Genomic DNA, 24,390 nt, shown 5'->3' with positions numbered 1-24,390 from the left:
ACCTTGACCCCAGAAACCCCAAAATCAATCCCAGCCTTTGTCTTGATATAAGCTACATACATACCAAGTTTTATTCAAATATCTTTACCGAAACAAAAGTTATTGACCGGAAACCCTTTTTCTATTTTAAGTAACAGTGACCTTGACCTTGACCCCAAAACCAAAACAATCCCAGCCTTTGTCTTGATATAAGCTACATACATACCAAGTTTTATTCAAATATCTTTACCGAAACAAAAGTTATTGACCGGAAACCCTTTTTCTATTTTAAGTAACAGTGACCTGACCTTGACCCCAGAAACCCCAAAATCAATCCCAGCCTTTGTCTTGATATAAGCTACATACGTACCAAGTTTTATTCAAATATCTTTACCGAAACAAAAGTTATTGACCGGAAACCCTTTTTCTATTTTAAGTAACAGTGACCTTGACCTTGACCCCAGAAACCCCAAAATCAATCCCAGCCTTTGTCTTGATATAAGCTACATACATACCAAGTTTTATTCAAAAATCTTTACCGAAACAAAAGTTATTGACCGGAAACACCAGTTTGACGCCGCCGCCACCGCCGCCCGACCGACATCTACCCCAATCTAATAACTCAGGTTTTCGTTGAAAACCTGGTTAACCAGGCAACGCCGACGCAGACAACCGCTCAAGTGATGACAATAACTCATTTTTTTTTCAAAAAATCAGATGAGCTAAAAAATGACGGTGTCTACTTGTAGCAGCAAGCACAATCCCGAACTTTATAGTGCTGCCTCATTGGAATATCACGCAAGATACCCGACCCCGTCACATTATACGGACACCAGGATGACCAATCCTAGCACTAGCCTCTTAATGCTGAGCGCCAAGCAAGGAACCTATTAGTACCAATTTTACATCTTTAGATACGACTCTGGAAGGACAGAAATTGATTTGATGGGCACAAGAACTCTATCTCCCGGTATTCATGGGGTGGGGGTAATAATGATAAATAACAATAAGTATGCCATCACAAGATTTATCTTTATATAAATGTGACAACTTTTGCCTCACAATACTGCCTTATTCTACCAAATGATGAAACAACAGTTGTGCAGAATACAAAAATCTTTCAAATTAGCTGTGAAAACTAATAGAAACTTTTGCTTTTATTTCTTTTCAACGTCGATAGTCTTGACTTCAATACATGTCAAACCAATTACCAGTCATTTCAGAGTATAAAACTGCAATTTTGAAGTTCTAACAGTTTATTTTGTTCACCTCTATTAATACAATGAATATTTTTGGAATATCTGAAACACAAATTACATTTCATAAATCTAAAAAGATGTGTTTGAGACTGAAGACTGGCAATTTTTCAAGAGGTATTGAATCCACGCAACACATTCTATTAACTGATTTTTTAACAAATATTTCTATTTTTTTGTTCAGAAGTTGCAATAAGATAAATTTTATTTCTCTTCAACTCCTGAGATTTTTTTGTTACAAATTTTGAAACAAACTATACCAGATTCTATAGTGCTTTTTACGTGTCAGTACAAATCAACGACACGTAAAAACCTTTTGTGCATCATATTAGATAAAATCACCTGGTAAAAAAAAAATGCTGCAAAGATATTTGACTAACTAAAATCCATAAACATTCATTCACACTATTTTTTCCCTCCAAAAAAAGGTACACAAACACAAGTTTTTTTTTAAAAAACCAAAAAAAAAAAACCCACTTGTAATGTTTACATTAGAAGTTGATTAGCACAACACAAGTCATAGCTGGCAGTTCAGCGAAATACAACACAAGACCAACTGATCACCGCTAGCGTTATTTAATTATTAGCCAAATCTTACTATACGATGGTAAAATTCAACGACGACATGCGAATATTGATCTTTTATCAACGTTTCGGCGCTTACGCCTTCATCAGGATTTTTTCCCCCCACATCTTACTTGAAATACTTTCAGTGTCATTTTGTATCATTTTTGGATTTTATTTTTATCATTTATGAACAAAAACGCAACGATAAAAATTAACTAACAAAAATTTAATTGGCGTTTTGTGCAAAGGTGCGTATTATTCAGTTAAATACGGTAATTTATCAGCATTATAAACTAAGATGTTTTAAACATTTAATCTCGGTCTTGTATTGGATTCCTGAAATGAAAGATTGTAAGCAGTGGAAATTGCTGGAACTATAGAAAACATGAGTAACTTATGGTAGTGTCCAATGAAATTTGCACTTTTAGGTGATTAACTTGCATACTGCACATTCAAGCTTTATACCAGTTTATAAAGTGAAAATTATGGAACGTTTTAATGTGACGACCATTTGGTGTTTAAATGATGATGATGATGATAATGATGATTGTCGATCGATTTAAGACCATAATGCCCCTCTATTGACAAAGTGGTCCGACTTGTCGACCTTGAATGATAAAATTTGTGACTAGCCAATCAGATCTTCTCACAAATTACCTTGTACATTGCTGTTGAAAAGTGCTCTACACACCTACACATTCGCTCGCTTTATATACTGGTATAAGGCAGATTTCACACGTTTAAATTGTTCACACAATGCTCAATGCCTCTACACAAGTCGTAAAAACTTGCACAAAAAGGAAAAAGTTGGCTTGAAAACAGTGTTTTAAGCAACAATGTAACTATGATTTTTATAGCACTTTTGAAACTGAAGCTCAGCAGGAACTTTACAAGACGGAACATATTTGAAACTGAACGTCATGGAAACGAAATGAAACAGCAAACAAACAGATTAGTAAAACAGTTACTTACAGTAAACAGAAAAGAATGAATACAAAAACAGACTTGTATCTACATAATTTTTTCAAAACATGAAAATAATGCAAATAAAGTGGGTGCAATTTGAAACAGAAATGAAAATGTGATGTATAGCAAAGCACATGACAAACTTCAGTTGTTGATAAAAACAATAGCACATATGATGTGTTTTTCAAAAGATCATTCTAATGTTGACCAAGTGTCCGAAACACTGCAATCAAGCCACTGATGTCTATTCACACTTCTACTGCTGCTGCTGGTTGAAGTTGGGGCGCCCAAACCCTTGACCTGTTCCTCTAGCAGAACCTCTACCACCACCACCACCTCCACGATTGAATCCGCCACGCTGTCCACCTGTGTAAATAATGAACGTTGATGACTTATCACAAGTATTATAAAAGAGGACTTAAAGGAATTCTACAATAAATATAGCTACAGCCTGCAAACAGCATCAACACCCAGAACCAACAAAACGTTATGTAAATAACACTGAATAACATTACCTCCATTGCTTTACATCACTGACACATGTTTGTAAACGTGGCAGGCTTTACAACAGCTTAAGACACAGCAAGGAAACACTATATCGTCACCTCAACGCAACAAAGTTGTATCTCTATATAAATTTATAATAAGATACGACTTTGTTGCGTTGAGGCTTGTATTTTCTTTTTTATTGGTAAATCAGAATAAAAACCCAAATTCCATTTCATATATTCACAAAATAGTCATAATTTCTTAACTTTTAGGAGGAAAGAACGTAAGTAATTGACCTGTACTTTATACAACACAAAGTCAGGCTGAACTTTGTTTTGTACATTTGTTTGAGGAAAATATAGACAGAAGAGAAAAACAAGAGGACCATGATGGTCCTGAATCGCTCACCTATCTCCACATGACCCAGTGTTCAACTGAGTATGACATCGTTATTTCTATTATTTGACATAGTGACCTAGTTTTTGAGCACATGTGACCTAGATATCATCAAGATAAAAAATTCTGACCAATTTTCATGAAGATCCATTGAAAAATATGGCCTCTAGAGAGGTCACAAGGTTTTTCTATTATTTGACCTAATGACCTAGTTTTTGAAGGCACGTGACCCACTTTTAAACTTGACCTAGATATCATCAAGGTGAACATTCTCACCAATTTTCATGAAGATCTCGTGAAAAATATGGCCTCTAGAGAGGTCACAAGGTTTTTCTATTTTTCGACCTACTGACCTAGTTTTTGACCGCACATGACCCAGTTATGAACCTGACCTAGATATCATCAAGCTGAACATTCTCACCAATTTTCATGAAGATCCATTGAGAAATATGGCCTCTAGAGAGGTCATAAGGTTTTTTCTATTTTTAGACCTACTGACCTATTTTTTGACCCCACGTGACCAAGTTTCGAATCTGATTTAGATATCATCAAGATGAACATTCTGACCAATATTCATGAAGATCTCATGAAAATATGGCCTCTAGAGAGGTTACAAGGTTTTTCTATTTTTAGATCTACTGACCTAGTTTTTAAACCCCACGTGACCCAGTTTCGAACTTGACCTAGATATCTTCAAGGTAAATATTCTGACCAATTTTCATGAAGATCCATTGAAAATATCGCCTCTAGAGAGGTCACAAGGTTTTTTCTATTTTTAGACCTACTGACCTAGTTTTTGACAGCACAGGACCCAGTTTCGAACTTGACCTAGATATCATCAAGGTGAACATTCTGACCAATTTTCATGAAGATCCATTGAGAAATATGGCCACTAGAGAGGTCACAAGGTTTTTCTATTTTTAGATCTACTGTCCTAGTTTTTGACCCCACATGACCCAGTTTCGAACTTGACCTAGATATCATCAAGGTGAACATTCTGACCAATATTCATGAAGATCTCATGAAAAATATGGCCTCTAGAGAGGTCAAAGGTTTTTCTATTTTTTAGATCTACTGACCTAGTTTTTAACCCCACGTGACCCAGTTCGAACTTGACCTAGATATCATCAAGATAAAACATCTGACCAATTTTCATGAAGATGCATTGAGAAATATGGCCTCTAGAGAGGTCACAAGGTTTTTCTATTTTTAGACCTAATGACCTAGTTTTGACCCTACGTGACCCAGTTTCGAACTTGACCTAGATATCATCAAGATAAACATTCTGACCAATATTCATGAAGATCTCATGAAAAATATGGCCTCTAGAGAGGTCACAAGGTTTTTCTATTTTTAGACCTACTGACCTAGTTTTTGACCCCACGTGACCCAGTTTCGAACTTGACCTAGATATCATCAAAGTGAACATTCTGACCAATTTTCATGAAGATCTTGTGAAATATATGGCCTCTAGAGAGGTCACAAGGTTTTTCTATTTTTAGACCTACTGACCTAGTTTTTGACGGCACGTGACCCAGTTTCGAACTTGACCTAGATATCATCAAGATGAACATTCTGACCAACTTTCATAAAGATCCCATGAAAAATGTGACCTCTAGAGTGGTCACAAGCAAAAGTTTACGGACGCACGGACGGACGACGGACACCGCGCGATCACAAAAGCTCACCTTGTCACTTTGTGACAGGTGAGCTAAAAACTTCATGTATATACCTCCTCGATTACCACCTCTAGATGATCCCCCGCGCCCACTATCTCCACGTTTCTGGAATCCTCCATTATTGTAGTTGCTTCCGCTGTAGCCTCCTTGGAAACCATCAGGTCGGTAGTTATCTCTGGGTGGATAGCCTTGGTAATTACCTGAATATACATGTATCATAACTAGGCGATTCTGTAATATATACCCATTAAATATTCATCTGTATGTGTGTGTGTGTGGGTGGGGGGGACTAATTTTATGAAATCCCAAGGAACAAGTAAGAGTTCCATTAATTTATCTTTATGATTTTGAAATTCTCCAAGTCACCTTCTCTTCAACCATATAATAGTATGCCAATGAAAAAACCAACTGCTTTACAAGCTTTCTAGCAGTTTCAAGTGTTCAGTACAAGTTCATACAACTCACTTTTGAAATATTAAAAATTTCTATACATATTCCCAAATTTTCCCCATTTAAGACAAGAAACTTAAAAGAAATCTTAAACTGAAGAGTTGAATTTACATCTTTCTCCAAGGGAAGTTCAATGAGTTTCAACTTAAAGCTATCAATCATACTAATTGAAGCAGCAAATTACACAGTCTATAATGAAGTTTGAAGCAGTAGCATAAAACACAAGCACCCTCTTCTATTTCATCTGTAACTCTCTTCCTCTTCAATGCTTCTGCTATTAAAAGTCACCTCGTTTTTACCCCACTTCTACTCCTTATTAACCTTTACCAACAACCCCTATAATCAACAGACCCTCTTAAATCTGTGACATACCTCTGCCACCTCTGCTGTAACCATTACTCATGTTACCACCACGGTTCCCACCTCTGCCACCCCGGAAACCTCCTCGACCACCCCGCTGTTCTCTTGGACCTTGACTGTAACCACTGTTGGAATATGTGCCACCTACAAATCAGAGATAAATTTTCATTTTTTTTATTCTTCAGTAAAAATGAATAATGAGCTACAGACTGGTCAACAGCAAAAACTATGGACCTGTGACCTATATTTATAGTTTACTAGCTTTGTATCAGGAGGAATGCACAAGCTCTGTAGCGGAAATATTGCGCAATATACTTCTGCTAAAGAACGAGTGCATATTTCCCGATGCAAAGATTATAACCTTTTTATTACATACGCATCTACGTTGTGTAAATGTAACGTAAATGGGGTGGATTTGTTCAACAGTCTGAATAAGACTGACAATACTGAACTAAATAAAAGAATTTATGCAGCAACACAAATTAAATGACGTCATAAACCCTGATATGAAATTCAGGCGCCAATGTATGGAAAAATATTGACGTTTCCGGTACAACTGTAACTTGATGGGGAATAGAAACGAGTATGTAATAAAAGGCGTTAAATGTGATAAAAGATCAAACCAGGATACTAATCTATTACTTCCAAATCTTGATTCTATTTTGTTTGTTTCTGTTAAAGTCACAATCATGACAATTTAAGTTGCAGGGTAACTATCAAGCTTAACAAGTAAAGAAAGTACCAAAGTGCCCTTCCACGTATTACTTCAGGCATGGGCTAGCATCTGGATAAAATTAAATAACTTCACCAAGCCTGTTAGGGGGCCTTCTAAGAGCAAAGAAATCTAAGTCAAAAACTGGATTCTAATATGTGGTGTGGAGAAAGTGGTACCTTTCAGTGACCTTGACCACTTGGGAAATGGAGGCCCCATCAAATAACACTTTATGATATTGACCTAACACTATGTTGTACTCAACTGAGAAATACACAAGAATGAATATGTTACCTTGAAAGCCATCATTAGATGATTTATTGCCAGACTCGGCTTCCTCGCCTGATTGATTATAAATAAGGGACTGGAATTCTGTTGCATTGGGATTCATTGGGAAATCTTTCTTCTCCGGATCCGACTGCTGCTGGTTATCCTACAACCAAAACAAGAGCACCGCCTTGCGGGTGCTGACGCTCATCTGATTTTTTTTTGTGTAATAGAAATATTGTCCTACCCATGATTTTCTAAGTCTAAAAAGGGCCATCATTCTTGCAAAAAGCAGGATAGAGTTATGTTTCTTGATGTACAGTGTCCACTTATGATGGTGAAAAACTGTTGCAAGTTTTAAAGCAATAGCTTTGATAGTTTATGAGAAAAGTTGACTTAAACATAATACTCAACCAAGAAAATGATTTCTAAGTCCAAAAGGGGCAATAATTATTGCAAAAAGCAGGATGGAGTTATGTTGCTTGCTGTACAGGGTCAGCTTATGATGGTGAACAAGTGTTGCAAGTTTCAAAGCAATAGCTTTGATAGTTTAAGAGAAAAAGTTGACCTAAACATAAAACTTAACCAAGAAATCTGATATTTTCTAAGTCCAAAAGGGGCCATAAATCTTGCAAAAAGCAGGACGGAGTTATGTTTCTTGCTGTTCAGGGTCAACTTATGATGGTGAACAAGTGTTGCAAGTTTTAAAGCAGTAGCTTTGATAGTTTAGGATAAAAGCTGACCTAAACATAAAACTTAACCAAGAAAACTGATTTTCTAAGTCCAAAAGGGGCAATAAATCCTGCAAAAAGCAAGATGGAGTTATGTTTCTTGATGTACAGGGTCAGCTTATGATGGTGAACAAGTATTCCAAGTTTCAAAGCAATAGCTTTGATAGTTTAGGAGAAAAGTTGACCTAAACATAAAACTTAACCAAGAAATCTGATATTTTCTAAGTACAAAAGGGGCCATAAATCTTGCAAAAAGCAAGATGGAGTTATGTTTCTTGCTATACAGGGTCAGCTTATGATGGTGAACAAGTATTCCAAGTTTCAAAGCAATAGCTTTGATAGTTTAGGAGAAAAGCTGACCTAAACATAAAACTTAACCAGGCAACGCCGACGCAGACGCCGACGCCGACAACCGCTCAAGTGATGACAATAACTCATCATTTTTTTTCAAAAAATCAGATGAGCTAATAAAAATTTAAAAATCAATTACTGACAATTTCCTTGGACATTTTCTATCTGAAAACTGCTGTCAGTGCAAGGTTGATAAGTAAATTCTAACACTTTTTTTTTTGAAGATTTTCTTTTATATAAACAAAGAAGGATTTTACCGTGTACTGTGTTATCGATTATTTAAAACATGTTTCGCAAAATGACCTACTTTTGGCTATTCTGCCTAAAAAAGATTCCAGATTAGTATCCCTTCCTGGTGTAATCAACGTGTTAGAATGGAAATAGAATTTAGTTTTGCTTCCTTTGTTGGCAGATAAAACACATTTTTCGTTCAGATGCCTTCGGCCTTCATGAATAGATTACTACGCATTTAAACTCTATTTGCCAACAAAGCATGCAAAACTAAAATCTATTTCCCAAATATAAGCTTACCTGAGCTGACTGTTCATGACCAGGCGGCATAGGTAATTGTGGTGGAATTTCATACTGTGTATGTGATGTAGTTTCTCCTTTACCCATCATGCCCCTGTTTCCTGTATTTGAATCACCGGCTGACACTGTGCCCGAAAACAAACTGTCAGTTTGTAAAGAATGAGATAAATTGCTCTGTGTGAATGCAGAGCCTGAGAAGTCCTGTGACGGAGCCACATTAGCTTGTGAGTAAACACTTTTATCAACTGACCCTCCATGGGTAACTTTGCTAACTGATAATTCAGAGTCCAGTGACTGTTGATCACCAAATGCTGACTGTTGTTCCGCGAACGTTGATGCACTGCTGAAGCCTGTCTGTGGTAGACTGGACGAGTCTGGTGTCTGGTTTGATGGGGGTCGTCCGAGAGGCTGTTGGGACTGAGGCATAGGATGGGCTGCAACAACTGCAGGATCCATGTGTGGGGCTAGAGTGTGAAAATGAAAAATAAGGAAAAATAATCCTACTATTCTAAAACATACTGTCATATTATTTTACTCGAGAAAGCTTTCAAACTTTTAAAACTCATGTAACTGTTTTTTTCTACAAAAGTGACAAAGAATACTTTGTGGACAATAAAAATAAATTTCATAATGCAGCCTATGACTATGATAATTCATTCAACAATTATGTTATGACAAAAATCAGTCAACATTACAATCCATATTGACAATGTGAGCCGCGTCATGAGAAAACCAACATAGTAGCTTTGCGACCAGCATGGATCCAGACCAGACTGCACATCCGCGCAGTCTGGTCAGGATCCATGCTGTTCGCTAACAAAGCCTATAGCAATTAGAGAAACCGTTAGCCAACAGCATGGATCCTGACCAGACTGCGCGGATGAGCAGGCTGGTCTGGATCCATGCTGGTCGCAAAGCCACTACGTTGGTTTTCTATGGCGTGGCTTATATATAAAGTACCAAATACAGTCCAGTTAACTATATAGAGTTCAATCAATTCAAGCATAGTAAAGTGGCACTTTTCTTCTATAACAGATAGTATAGAAACCACACATTGATTAAAGTGTAAAATTAGTATCTTACAGAATTCTCTTTTAGCCTCCACCTCAATGGTAGATTCCTGCAGAAAGTTAAAGTTTCCCTGAACGGAGGAGACAATTTCCTGGAATGGACGTCTCTGCTGCTGTGAGAGGGCTGCAAGCTCGGCTTGCTGTTGTTCTACCGTCTGAGACGATACTGGTGTGTTGAAGAATACATCTGCTTGCGCTGTGATTACCTGCAATTGATAACAATGAACTGATTCAAAATCACTCATTTTAAAGAGATTATAGTATACAAAACTGTCTTTACTCTTCATTACTACACTTGAAGGCTGCCAAGCAACTTGGAGAGCAACAACATTTTGCCATTTATGCCACTGCACCTCACTGGAATCCGTCATAATTGTGTACGCCCACATAACGTAATAACAGCTGTCTATGACGGTGTGCTTGACTATTTTAAGCCTTTCCATCTAGTTAAAAAGGGACAATCATAATTTTGACAAAACAAGAGCTTGTAGAACACAAAATGCCCCCTTTGATGCATTCAGTAATTGCAAAAGGAATAGAAATTATTTGGTCACTGTATACAAAAGTTCTACTGTTCTAGATCAATGTGACCTTGTCCTTTGACCTACTGACCACAAAATCAAAAGAGTCATTTGCTTGTCATGATCAACCTCCCTATCAAGTTTCGTGATCCTAGGCCCAAGCGTTCTCAAGTTATCGTTCGGAAACGGTTTTACTGTTCCGTGTCACTGTGACCTTGACCTTTGACCTACTGACCTCAAATGAATAGGGGTCATCTTCTGGTCATGATTAACCTCCCTACCAACTTTCATGATCCTAGGCCCCAGCATTCTTGAGTTATCATCCAGAAACCGTTTAACTATTCCGGGGCACTGTGACCTTAACCTTTGACCTACTAACCTCAAAATCAATAGGGGTGATCTACTGGTTATGACCAACCTCCCTATCAACTTTCATGATCCTATGCCCAAGCGTTCTTGAGTTATCATCTGGGAACTGTTTAACTGTTCCAGGTCACTGTGACCTTGACCTTTGACCTACTTATCTCAAAATCAATAGGGGTCATCTGCTGTCATGACCAACCTCCCTATCAACTTTCATGGTTCTAGGCCCAAGCGTTCTTGACTTATAATCCAGAAACTGCTTTACTGTTCCTGGTCACAGTGACTTTGACCTTTGACCAACTGATCTCAAAATCAACAGGAGTCAGGGTCACTGTGACCTTGACCTTTCACATAATGACTTCAAAATCAACAGAGATCATCTGCTGGTGATGACCAATCTCCCTATCAACTTTCATGATCCTAGGCCCAAGCGTTCTGAAGTTATCATCCGGAAACAGATTGGTCTACATAACGACCAACCGACATCTGCAAAACAATATACACCTCCTTCTTTGAAGGGGGGCATAATAAAAGCTAGAGTTATGTAACTTATATGTAACCCAATTAGGTCACTTTATGATGCCTTTAGAAAATTTGAAACAAGAGTGCAAGAATGTCACAATATACGCCCGTCACAGCAAATTTCTTTACTCTAGCACCTGTATTTGCAAATGGAATTTTAATTTTGTGGTTGTTTAGTAATCATTGTAAGTCATTTGTTTTTCTAAGTCCACAAAAAAACTCCTTACCAGGTAGAGATACCTTAAAATACACCTAAAATTTGAAAGTAACATCTATGTTGTACCACAGAAAAGTGGTCTTGTTTTTTCCCTACGGTCAATTATAAAAAAGTTACAATATAAGTTATTTATAGTAACAACTAAGGGAAGTTAATCTTAAAAATAAAAAAAAAAAAAAAAAACAAGAGCTGTCTCCATAGGATGACACATGCCCCCGATGGCACTTTAAATGAATAGTTATGGCCGATGTTCGAGTTTAGGACCTTTGACCTACGGAGCTGGGTCTTGCGCGCGACACGTCGTCTTACTGTGTCACACATTTATGCGTAGTTATTTTAAAATCCATGCATGAATGACAAAGATATGGACCGGACACGCCCATCAATGCACTATCATGAAAAAAGACCTTTAACATCTAAGTGTGACCTTGACCTTTGAGCTATGGACCTGGGTCTTGCGCATGACACGTCGTCTTACTGTGGTACACATTCATGCCAAGTTATTTGAAAATCCATCCATCGATGACAAAGATATGGACCGGACACGCCCATCAATGCACTATCCCTTAATGTCTAAGTGTGACCTTGACCTTTGAGATACGGACCTGGGTCTTGCGCGCGACATGTCATCTTACTGTGGTTCACATTCATGCCAAGTTATTTGAAAATCCATCCATCGATGACAAAGACATGGACCGGACACACCCATCAATGCACTATCCCTTAATGTCTAAGTGTGACCTTGACCTTTGAGGTACGGACCTGGGTCTTGCGCGCGACACGTCTTCTTACTGTGGTACACATTCATGCCAAGTTATTTGAAAATCCATCCATCGATGACAAAGATATGGACCGGACATGCCCATCAATGCAATAACCTTTAATGTCTAAGTGTGACCTTGACCTTTGAGCTACGGACCTGGGTCTTGCGCGCGACACGTCGTCTTACTGTGGTACACATTCATGCCAAGTTATTTGAAAATCCATCCATCGATGACAAAGATATGGACCGGACACGAAAAATGCGGACAGACCGACAGACCGACGGTTCAAAAACTATATGCCTCCCTTCGGGGGCATAAAAAAAAAAAGAGAGAAAAATCAAAAAAAAAAAAATTAAAAAAATTGTAAGTCCTCACAAAAATCTTTACCAGGTAGAGACTGGTCAAAATACACTTCAAAATTGGATGTAGCATGCATATTGTACTACAGAAAAGTGGTCCCGATTTTTCCCTATGACTAGTAATGAAAAAGTTACAATATAAGCTATTTATAGTAACAACAAAGGGAAGTAATTCGAAAGAAGGGAACTGCACATGACACTTCGTCTCATGATGGTGTATAATTGTGTCAAGTTACATCAAAATCCCTCCATGCATGAAGAAGAAATGCTTCGGACAGTCATTCTGACCTTTGGCCTCTAAGTGTGACCTTGACCTTAGACCTAGGGACCTGGTTCTTGCGCATGACACTACGTCTCGTGGTGGTGAACATTTGTGCCAAGTTATATCAAAATCCCTCTATGCATGAAGAAGACATGCTCCGGACAAGGTTTTCATTCTTGTATCCTTTGACCTCTAAGTGTGACCTTGACCTTAGACCTAGAGACCTGGTTCTTGCGCATGACACTCCGCCTCATGGTGGTGAACATTTGTGCCAAGTTATATCAAAATCCCTCTATGCATGAAGAAGAAAAGCTCCGGACAAAGTTTTCATTCTTGTATCCTTTGACCTCTAAGTGTGACCTTGACCTTAGACCTAGGGACCTGGTTCTTGCGCATGACACTCCTTCTCATGATGATGAACAATTGTGCCAACTTTCATCAAAATCCCTCTATGTATTAAGAAGATATGCTCCGGACAAAGTCATTCTTGAATTTGACCTTTGACCTCTAAGTGTGACCTTGACCTTAGACCTAGGGACCTGGTTCTTGCGCATGACACTCCGTCTCATGATGGTGAACAACTGTGCCAAGTTTCATCAAAATCCCTTCATGCATGTAGAAGATATGCTCCGGACAAGGTCTGTGGACGCCGCCCGCCCGCCAACCCGCCCGCCCGCCCGCCAGGGGCGTTCCCATAATACGTCCCGTTTTTCAAACGGGCGTATAAAAAGCATATGGCCCGGTAGTTTTCTGAGTAACTGCTTACATACAAAACTTCAACCAAAATTACTAAGTTCTGACAAATAAGAGCTAGTTCTAATACTTACCCTGGGAGGTCATCAATTCATTGATGGCAACCTTAAGCACACTTCGATATCAGGACAAATGACTGCGGAATAAACAATTCCCCGGGGACAAATATCTGAATCCCCATAAAATGAATAACAATGAATTTATGTCCAAATTAATTGGTCAGTTTTGCATCAACAACCTAAATTTACTCCAACAAAACTGAAATGAATAATTTCACAGTATCTATATACCTGTGGCTGTGTATTTAAGGTGTCATTGTTCATTATTTGTTGTCCTGTTGCGACGGGTTCAGTTTCTGTATCTTCGGCCGGTACTTCTGGCGGTAATGATGACTGGACTTCCTCAGAGTCGGGTGCGGGCACATCTGTGTGTTCTACAACCTCAAACTCGGCATCACCTCCTTCCTTTACCCCTTCTTCTGTAGCCTGTGCCTTCTCAAAATAACCGCACTGTGAGATCAGATCCAGTAATTCTTTCAGTTCCTGAATAAAACAACATTTCCAGTGTTATTAACCTTTACACTGCTAATTTATAGTAATGGACTGGTCTATCATTCAATTTGGGCAGTACCATTTATGATTCGTAGGTGTTTACTGAAAATTTACTGACTGAAAAGCGAACTGGTTGCAAAGACAGAATTGCTTGCCGCCAGCAGGCTAAAGGGACACATTCACAAAATTCAAACATCAAGTCTTTTTGCTGGGATCCTGCTTGTAAGCTGCGATTCCAACCCTGATTTACATAAGGCTTAAGCTGCTACAGTAAACCTCGCTTATAAGGAACAGCTTGGGACCTCTAAAATTGTTCCTTATAACCGAGGTTCCTTATATCCGTATAGCGAACTAGTTCCTTGTAACCGAGGTTTGTATAACGAACACAATTTGTATAGCAAACACTATTTGACTAACGTTTGAAAAGGGCTCACTCTCACACTTTAGACCGACCATGACACATGCCCCCGATGGCACTTTGAATGAATAGTTATGGCCGATGTTAGAGTTTAGGACCTTTGACCTATGGACCTGGGTCTTGCGCGCGACACGTCGTCTTACTGTGGTACACATTCATGCCAAGTTATTTGAAAATCCATCCATGGATGACAAAGATATGGACCGGATACACCCATCAATGCACTATCCTTTAACGTCTAAGAGTGACCTTGACCTTTGAGCTACGGACCTGGGTCTTGCGCGCGACACGTCGTCTTACTGTGGTACACATTTAGGCCAAGTTATTTGAAAATCCATCCATGGATGACAAAGATATGGACCGGACACGCCCATCAATGCACTATCCTTTAACGTCTAAGTGTGACCATGACCTTTGAGCTACGGACCTGGGTCTTGCGCGCGACACGTCGTCTTACTGTGGTACACATTCATGCCAAGTTATTTGAAAATCCATCCATCGATGACAAAGATATGGACCGGACACGCCCATCAATGCACTATCCTTTAATGTCTAAGTGTGACCTTGACCTTTGAGCTACGGACCTGGGTCTTGCGCGCAACACGTCGTCTTACTGTGGTACACATTCATGCCAAGTTATTTGAAAATCCATCCATCAATGACAAAGATATGGACCGGACACGAAAATTGCGGACAGACTGACAGACCGACGGACGGACAGACGGTTCAAAAACTATATGCCTCCGTTCGGGGGCATAAAAAGAAAAAATAAGTTTCAAATCTATATGCCTTTTAGTAATAGCTGTATGTACTTGCACGCAAAACTTTAACCAGAATTTTCTAAGTCCAAAAGGGGGCATAATTTGGCCAAAATGAAGGTCAGAGTTATGGGACTTGGTGCTATCAACTAGTTTTATAACCCCGAAGACACATGTGAAGTTTCAATTCAATATCTGCATTAGTTTTGGAGATAGTAACTTGCATGTAAAACTTTAACCAGAAGTTTTACATGCAAGTTACTAAGTCCAAAAGGGGGCATAATTTGCTCAAAATATATGTTAGAGTTATGGAACTTGACCCAGTGAGGTTGGTAATTGACCTAGAAAAAGAATAAATAAGTTTCAAAGCTATATGCCTTTAAATGATAGCTGTATGTACTTGCATGCAAAAACTTAACCAAGGTGTGACGCCGACGCCAGGGTGAGTAGAATAGCTAGACTATTCTTTGAATAGTCGAGCTAAAAATGTTAAATTAGACTACCCATTAAGATTAAAAGTAGGGTGTTTTGACATACAGTGTATTGCGACTAGACAACGGCGCCATACATACGGATTAAAGTGTAAATTATACCTATAGTTTCTTACAGTCCATTTTAACACCTTTATTTTTTTACAATTGGAAATTTGGTAAACTGGACTGTTTGCCATTTATGATCACGCGTAATTAGCACATTTGTTTAGGATAGTATGACCGTGACCGTGACTGATTTTCATTCACTATTGTTAACATGAAATACCCCAATACATGTAGCTCTGGTACATAATTTTGAGTAAATATAAGTCTACTATCTTCTAGTACTTGGTAAATGTTGATGATGCTATTATATATTTTCTTTTAATCGTATCCATGAATATCATAGAAATGAAATAATTTGTGTTTATTCATGTGCATGAAAGCGCGTGAAAGTGCTGGCGTTACTCTGACGTCATCAGCGATTCTGCTGTTTATTTCCGGTTTTCAATTATTTTATTCTTTATGTCTGTTCGCTATAACCGAGGTGTTTTCCATTGAATTTCATACTTTGGGACTGGAAAAAGTGTTCCTTATAACCGAGAGTTCCTTATAACCGAGTTCCCTATAACCGAGGATTTTTACATTGAATAAAGAAGGAATTAGATCGGGGAATTGAAAACTGTTCCTTATAACCGAGTGTTCCTTATATCCGAGTTCCTTATAAGGGAGGTTTACTGTATTTCTTTCATAAATTAGTTACAGACAGAAAACGTGAAAACTTTAATGTCAACTGTTACTTTCATGTGTCAGACTAAGACCATGTGACAGACAGCACAAAACTTAACAACAGGATTTATTTATAACTAACCTTGTATGATGTAGTTCCAACAACGGGTTTATCCTTGGCATCTAGCAGACATACAATATGTTCTGATGCCTCGGACAATGACTCTAGGTAATCTGTCTCGCCATCTCTGGTTGGACTGATCATTTTGTACAATTCGTCTAACTGATCCAGATTTTCTTCCGTTAACACCTGAAATATACACAGTGACTTTAATTTGCCTGAGGAAATTTATTTCCTTACTAAATCTATAGATGGCAAATTTCCTGTGGTGAATAAGACTTTAAATTGTGGAAACATTCACAATGAAATAATGTCATAGTTAAGAAATTCAAAAGCACCTAATTCTGAACATCAGCCCTTAAAAAGTCCAAGGATAACTTCAATAATTTCCACCTTCATGTTACTGTTCAATCTTACAAAAAGAACCTTTTAAAATTAGTAGAAACTAGAGCTGCTTTTGAAAAAAGCGCATGTCTCCCACAACTGCCTAATCATCTGAATAGTAGTATATGAGTCAACCATGCATCAAGACCTCAACTGCCTTATCAGACTTTCAGTGCTTTAATTATAACAAAAAAAACAAGTTTCAAGGGCCATAATTCCGAAGTGCCTAGGCTGATTTGGCTAGTTATCGAACTTGGCCGCGGACTTATTGGCAAACACATTTTGTTCAAGTTGGTGAAGACCGGATGAGAAATGTTCGACTTAAAGAAGTTAAAGTGCAGACAAGATTTGTGACACACAGATAGACTGACAGACAGTTACACACACAGACAGGAGTACTGAGAAATCATTAATATTCATGGGGGACTAATTTTCGTGGACTTTGGGGTTAAGTCAATCCACGAAATTTAATCCTGCAAACAAGTAAAATTTCAATTCATTTTATGTTCAAAAGTTGTACCGTATTTTGGTGTGTATAGGTCGCGGTAATGTATAGTCCGCATCTAATTTTTGCTCTGGAAATGGTCGGAAAATTTAACTTCTAGCGTATTAGTCGCAGTTAAATTTCGGATTTTTTCCCCAGCAATATTTAATATTTACCGGCAAAAAAGTTACGGCGGCGGCCATATTGATGCCGCGGACTGAATTATTATCAGAACCTGATTGGTGGAAATCGGACAGTGTTATTTTCGTTCCCAAACGTTTCGTACCAACAGTAGTATCGGTAACAGACTACATCAAAGAAAAGCGGCTTTTTGACACTAATTGGCAGCAGACGGTTTGCGTTTACATTCTGTTGTCATGCAAGTTTAAGTGTAAATTGTTTGCACAGCAATTATAACACCTTTCCGTGTCGTGTAATTAACCCCGTTCTTTTGATTCTGAGTAAAAAGATTAACAAAATATCTCTGTTTGGATTTTTTCTTTTATTTAAAAATCAAAAGTAAAAAATTATCTTTCAAGTTTTTTAATACGCTAAGAATTAGTATAAACAATGTTTGGAATGGAGGACGGATCTGTCCGGATTTTATCCAACCCGGAGTACATGTCAATGGCGTCCAGTAAAACGAAAGTAGAAACAAACGTAATTCAGACTGCAAAAACATCTTTGAATTAAAGACATTCGTAATTTTAATAGTCTGTATGGGTTATTTACGATATATTTTATTGAAAGTAACCGCTATTCGTTGAAAAGCCGCCAATATTGATATTTTTTATAAATTTTGTTCGTTCGTAACAGATGCACGTAATTTTGCGAGAGCTACGGTCAGAAAATTGGCCCGAAAAAAAACTGCTGGCAATGTTCTGTCGTATAGGTCGCAGGAACTTTTTCAGGCAGCAAAATGGGTAGAAAAAGTGTGACCTATACACACCAAAATACGGTAATCCATGAATTCACATCCCCACGAAATTGCCGTTTTCATAAACCATGAAATTTTATGCCCATGAAATTAAATGATTTTACAGTAAATCAATATGTCTTCCACACCACTGTATGATGGGAGACATAAATGTATCATATTGGTTAAAAGTATACACTTACAATGGCTCCATGTTTTCCTGTCTGAAAGTCTTGCCGCACTTTTTCTGAGCCTAGGTTGTCAAGGAGACCTTGTAACTGCAGAACTTCCTTGACTCGTTTCACTTCCTGCAACTGCTTCTCAGACTTTCCTCGCTTTGCTTGTTTCTTCAACAACTTCTCCACCTATTGTAAATGTAACACAATGAACAACTTCTGATTCTCTACATATTTAAATTAGACTATAAAGAAAACAAGAGCTGTCCGTAAGACAGCCAAGCTCGACTATTCGAAATATTGTCCCAGAAGCAGGAAAATATTACCCAAAATGTTAAATATCAAACAAGTTTTAAGTTCAAAAGGGGGCATAATTTACCCAAAATACATGTCAGGGTTATGGGACTTGACCCAATGAGGTTGGTAATTGACCAAGAAAAAGAAAAAATAAGTTTCAAATCTATATGCCTTTTAGTAATAGCTTTATGTACTTGCACGCAAAACTTTAACCAGAATTTTTTAAGTCCAAAAGGGGACATAATTCGGCCAAAATGAAGGTCAGAGTTACGGGACTTGCTGCTATCAACTAGTTTTATAACCCCGAAGACATATGTGAAGTTTCAATTCAATATCAATAGTTTTGGAGATAGTAACTTGCATGTAAAACTTTAACCAGAATTTTCTAAGTCCAAAAGGGGGCATAATTTGCTCAAAATACATATCAGAGTTATGGAACTTGACCCAGTGAGGTTGGCAATTGACCTAGAAAAAGAAAAAATAAGTTTCAAAGCTATATGCCTTTAAATGATAGCTGTATGTACTTGCATGCAAAAACTTAACCAAGGTGTGACGCCAACGCCAGGGTGAGTAGAATAGCTAGACTATTCTTTGAATAGTCGAGCTAATAAATAAATAATGAGCTTCCTGTGAAAGTTTGTTTCAGATCTTGTATGAATATCTGAATTCCGATCATCATTGATTTTTCTTAACATTCTGTTTCATGCCAAACATGTTCAATTAAGGGTGCAATGACTATTTTTTTCGCAAGTTTATGTAAGTTGAAGGGGATGTTAATGGAGAAATGACTTAATTGAGATGAGATTTAGGGAGAAGTGATGCCCGTTATATTGATGCAAGTTGAAGAGAGAAAGATAAAGGGAAAAGCTGGGAGACTTGTTAAACTTAAAACTCTGACCTTGGCCAAAGTCTTGAAAGTGACTGTCATTCTAAAGACTACCCTGTTAATTATTAAAGCATGCACAAAACAAGAAAGTTTTACAATTGGACTAGAGCAACAAGCTTACATCTGCACTGATGGCCTGGAACTGTTTCTGGAGGTCACGGGCAAACTCCAGATTCTGTATAACTTCTCCATACCGGTCTACTGCAACCTGCAAGTAGTATGAAACTAATGTACAGCTAAGAAAAGTACAGTTAAGAAATTATCTTAAATTAAATGAAGGTTCACAAAATAATTTCCACAAGAACTACACAGAAAGCTGTGTGTGCAAAAGCTTCAGTGTTTATTCTAGGATGTGGCATTGCAATAATCATGCTATTTTTAGATCCCGCACCTTTCTTGGTCGTAAACACAACAGGGTGTGTGCATCCTTGACAGTTGGCAGGCATTTATTATACTAAGTAGATGTGTTTCCACAGGGAACAAGTGACCCCTTCTTGTCACTGTACTCTTGGTAATATCTTTCTAAGATATATCCAACACAGATTTTTAAGAACTTTGTGTGTTTTTTCTCTAAGCTAAGGACCATAACACTGGTCCTAGCTGAGTGATATCCCACAGAGAACAATAAAATTTTGGAACTGCACTGAACAAGAGACCTACATGTGTAAAATGTGGTGACTAAATATGTTACACTTGAATAAAGGGGTCATTCAATGACTAACAAATAAGTCCTGATGCATGATCAGGTAATGCTACATGTAGTGATCTTACCTGTTGGTCCTTTTCAAGGTCTGCACCAGAGTCCTTCTTCTGCTTCAACGTGTCAAGTTTCAACTGAAATATAGAGGAACATGTGAGTTATGTGCCTGCAAAAAAAAATTGGTCTACTTTCTACCTTTTTCAAAATACTTTTTTATCCCTGGTGCAATTTGTCAACCAAGGACCTTCATTTATAAACTAATAAAATTTTGATCACAAAAGAATCCCTTTCTGTTAACTCTCCTTTGGGAGTCAGTATTTAATTTCTTTCCACTATTACATATGATAGCATGTTTACGAAACTCGTAACACTTTTTTGTTTAGCAAGTCTACTGATAAAATTTAGGGCTGGGACGATTTCAAATTTTGAAACCGGTTAATCATTTGTATGAAATCAAATCGAACCGGTTAATCGGCTGCCATATTTAAAATGCTGTTTTCTTTCCTGACGACCGTATCAAGGTACTTCCAGCAGCTGACTTCATCAGAAATTTACTAACTTTATCGTTTGCTATAGCAGTGTGGTGTATTTTACTTAGATATATCACAACAAGCAAATCCGAGACTGATTAAAGTTGATGTGTTTTAGCAGAAATATACTGCGAGTCTATCATTTAGTATGTGCATGTCAAAGAAATGTATGAAGATAAAGTACAATTCATGATGCTTACTGTTTGAGAGCGATTAGCGGTTTTGCAGAATTGAAACCGGTTTCACCTAGTAATCGAATCGGATCCAATTAACTGAGTAATCGTCCCAGTCCTAATAAAATTGCACCCTAGAACTTGTCCAGATACTTATACATCTACCTACTGACTCTCCTGGTGTGTTGAGTCTGATAAATAAATACTTGAAGGGAAAGAAAAGACTATTTTCTACAATAAAATAAAGATAAATTTGCCTGGTTTATAAATTAAGCCCTAAGAAACTTGGGATAAAAACAGATTTGATATCAGACCATTTTTTTTATCATTTTGGGATGCAAATAAGTGAAATAACACTGGGATTTGGAAAATGTCCTCAAAGCTTGTCTAAACTGGGAAAAATTGAGATGTAACATGGTAAATTTGAAGATATTTTTGGATATTTGCAAATTAGGAATGGCATTTTAATAACTGTTCAACATTATATCATACCTTTGTTTACAATACAAAACTATAGTATTACAAAGCAACAAAATCTTAAATGAGAACAATCATCTGGAAAATTTCAGAAAAAAAAAAGATACATTTTTCACAGTCATTATTAAGATCAGGCATTCCGCCAGATCGAAGTTGGGCCGCCTCAAATCATGAAAATAGAAAAAATATTAACTCAAATTGTTTTATTATTCTGGTATTGGAAGACACTTAATGCTTCCCTATGCAATGTTATACATTGTGTGATCAAGATTAATTTATACATATACTGTGTGCCCAACATCCAAAAGGGGTGAATCTGGTATTCTGCAGTTTCTATAATTAGATTTCCCGCTAAAAAAGGGGGAAAAAAGGTTCAAAATATGCAAAAACAACCACTATGCAGTCGAAACTTTCCGAAAATCATCAGTAATGTAGTTTGCTTTGAGGTGGAACATGACAGGTTGTAACAGACGTACATTTAGAGGTTTCAGTTACAAAGCTACAACCATTTTTGGAATATATACATGTTGTTAAGAACAGAATCTTTGTGATTATTTTGTATCTGTGAAAGTGTTAAGTGCAACAATGTACATGGAAGTTTCATATCATTGACTCGATTTAATTTCAAAGTGTACAATTTCAAAGCAATTGTTAGGCTTTCCTTTTTTTGATTAGAAATTTATAATCATTCGCAAATATGTAATTTCCCTCAATGACTTTTTAAAAAAAAAATAATGTAACTACCTGTGCCCATGAAATTGGGAAAATTTAGCGTGACATACTAAAATTGGGAAAATAGTTACAAAGTTTGTTTTGCTTATTAATTGTTAATATTTTGCTTTTTCTACTAATTTTATACTGGTAAAGGACTGACACTCTCAGTCTGGGAACAGCACGGCTCTGGCTACGTTCTGACACTGTCAGTGACACTATTAAGGATAGGGGTGGGAATTTTCGTTTTGATGAACAGTTTCAGTGAAATACGAATTTAGATTGACAGTCGATGCATTTCCAATGGCTTACAAAAAAATTATTTATCTTTGGAAGTGATATAGATTTCTTTTTTGTCAATTATTTTACAAAAAAATAGTATTTTGTCTTATGAGAACACACCGGATGAAAACAAACATCGGAGTCATCTTGATGATTGTACCGCTATGCACATTTCACTCAAAGTGTCTACATATATAGATGAAATTGCATGTGTGAACCAGTGACCGTTTGAAAAAATGTACGACGGGTGAACGGTTTTTATTGATAACCCTAAATATAGCGAGGTTAATGGCACGTGTATGCGATGTATAGTGCAAATTTACTGTCTTGTCAATTATGCAACACACATTTTGTGAACTTCTATTGAAATAAAAACTCAATTAGTAGGAGGGAAATATCCAGGGATTTTTTTCAGTATTTTGGGAATGGTACCGGTACTCGTGCTACTGGGAAAAAAATCAAGTCGTTGTTGGTCAAATTGTGAAATGTTCATGAAGCACATTTTATAGTAGTTAATTCAAAATAACAACTGAAAAGGCTCTGAACTCTTGTTTAATTATTAATACTTCATTTAATTATCACTTTACAGAACAATTTCTCTGTTTTTAGCAGTCTTGAACATTTCAATACCATCTCATGTGGGGGCCCCCGTGGCCGAGTGGTTAAGGTCGCTGACTTCAAATCACTTGCCCCTCATTGATGTGGGTTCGAGCCTCACTCGTTGAATTTTTCATGTGAGGAAGCCATCCAGCTGGCTCATGTAAAGTCGGTGGTTCTACCCAGTCGTGATGAAATAATGCACAGAGGGGCACCTGGGGTCTTCCTCCACCATCAAAGCTGGAAAGTCGCCATATGACCTAAAATTGTGTTGGTGCGACGTTAAACCTAACAACAACCATCTCATGAGAGGATGAACATGTAGATTAACTCGTCAGTAATGGCAGTTCGCCAGACCCAACAGAGACAGACCTCTCTTCCCCTTAATTGCTTGGCGACGTACCCTCCCTTTCTTGAACATTCTGTTCTGAAAGCATTTCATACTCTTTCTTTTCTGGCTGCCTTAATCTTTTTCGCTAGTATTTGCTGTTGTGTGACATTTAATCAGTAAAACGGGAATTGCTGCAAGTAACAATCGTATCTTCAATAACCAAGTAATATTCTGATCTGTCCCCAATCCCCCAATTTCTAAGATGATGATGATGAATCTATGGATTTTTTTTTTTCGAAATAAAAAAAAAACCTTTCATTATCTGGGTTTTCCATATACAATTTTACAAAATATCTGCAAAACCATTGGCCTATCATAGACATTTTCTTGCTCGTAAAGTAGACTGAAGATCACCTTGAAACACTGTGCGAAAAAATAAACGATAACATTTCCTGAAGTGTCTGAATCATAACAACGGTATTTTGGCGACGCAAAAACCTTGCAGACCACAATTTCCCTACAATTTACACACCTTACGTTTTTCCAAATTACGGACTTTCTTATCGACGACTGTAAGGACCCTTTTAAAAGGGTCGAGGGCCTCCGAAGAGGCCGGAATCTCAACTTTTGTAGAGGCAGAGGGCATTCTTCAACAGCAACGAACAACATTCACGTGTTTCCGAAAATATCTTTTAGACCCGATTCACAGGTATACGGAATACAAGAATTTCTGGAATATGTGCGGTATTTTCAGACAATTAAGGAATTACTTTAGAATTTTGATTAGACAAAAATGCTTAGCTGTGACTTTTATGACACTATCAGTCGTAA

The 24,390-nt window shown here is 37.5% G+C and overlaps 1 protein-coding gene across 1 annotated transcript; it reads right to left on the bottom strand.

Annotated features, from left to right (window-relative positions):
• Nucleotides 1-990: 990 nt before the first annotated feature.
• Nucleotides 991-24,252, bottom strand: LOC123535568 (caprin-1-like). The gene is made up of 12 exons (XM_045318258.2): nt 24,092-24,252; nt 20,530-20,592; nt 19,880-19,966; nt 18,603-18,764; nt 16,637-16,804; nt 13,856-14,107; nt 9,818-10,010; nt 8,735-9,198; nt 7,149-7,287; nt 6,155-6,286; nt 5,386-5,532; nt 991-3,134 (listed from the first exon to the last, which is right to left on the bottom strand). Exons 1-12 carry the CDS (start codon nt 24,203-24,205, stop codon nt 3,025-3,027), a joined length of 2,031 nt encoding a protein of 676 aa, XP_045174193.2. The 5' UTR covers nt 24,206-24,252; the 3' UTR covers nt 991-3,024.
• Between the last annotated feature and the right edge of the window lie 138 nt (nt 24,253-24,390).

Source organism: Mercenaria mercenaria, chromosome 17, assembly GCF_021730395.1.
Source record: "Mercenaria mercenaria strain notata chromosome 17, MADL_Memer_1, whole genome shotgun sequence".
NCBI classification, from domain to species: domain Eukaryota; kingdom Metazoa; phylum Mollusca; class Bivalvia; order Venerida; family Veneridae; genus Mercenaria; species Mercenaria mercenaria.
Note: the sequence above shows the minus strand (reverse complement) of the source record. Positions and strands in the feature narration are given on the sequence as shown.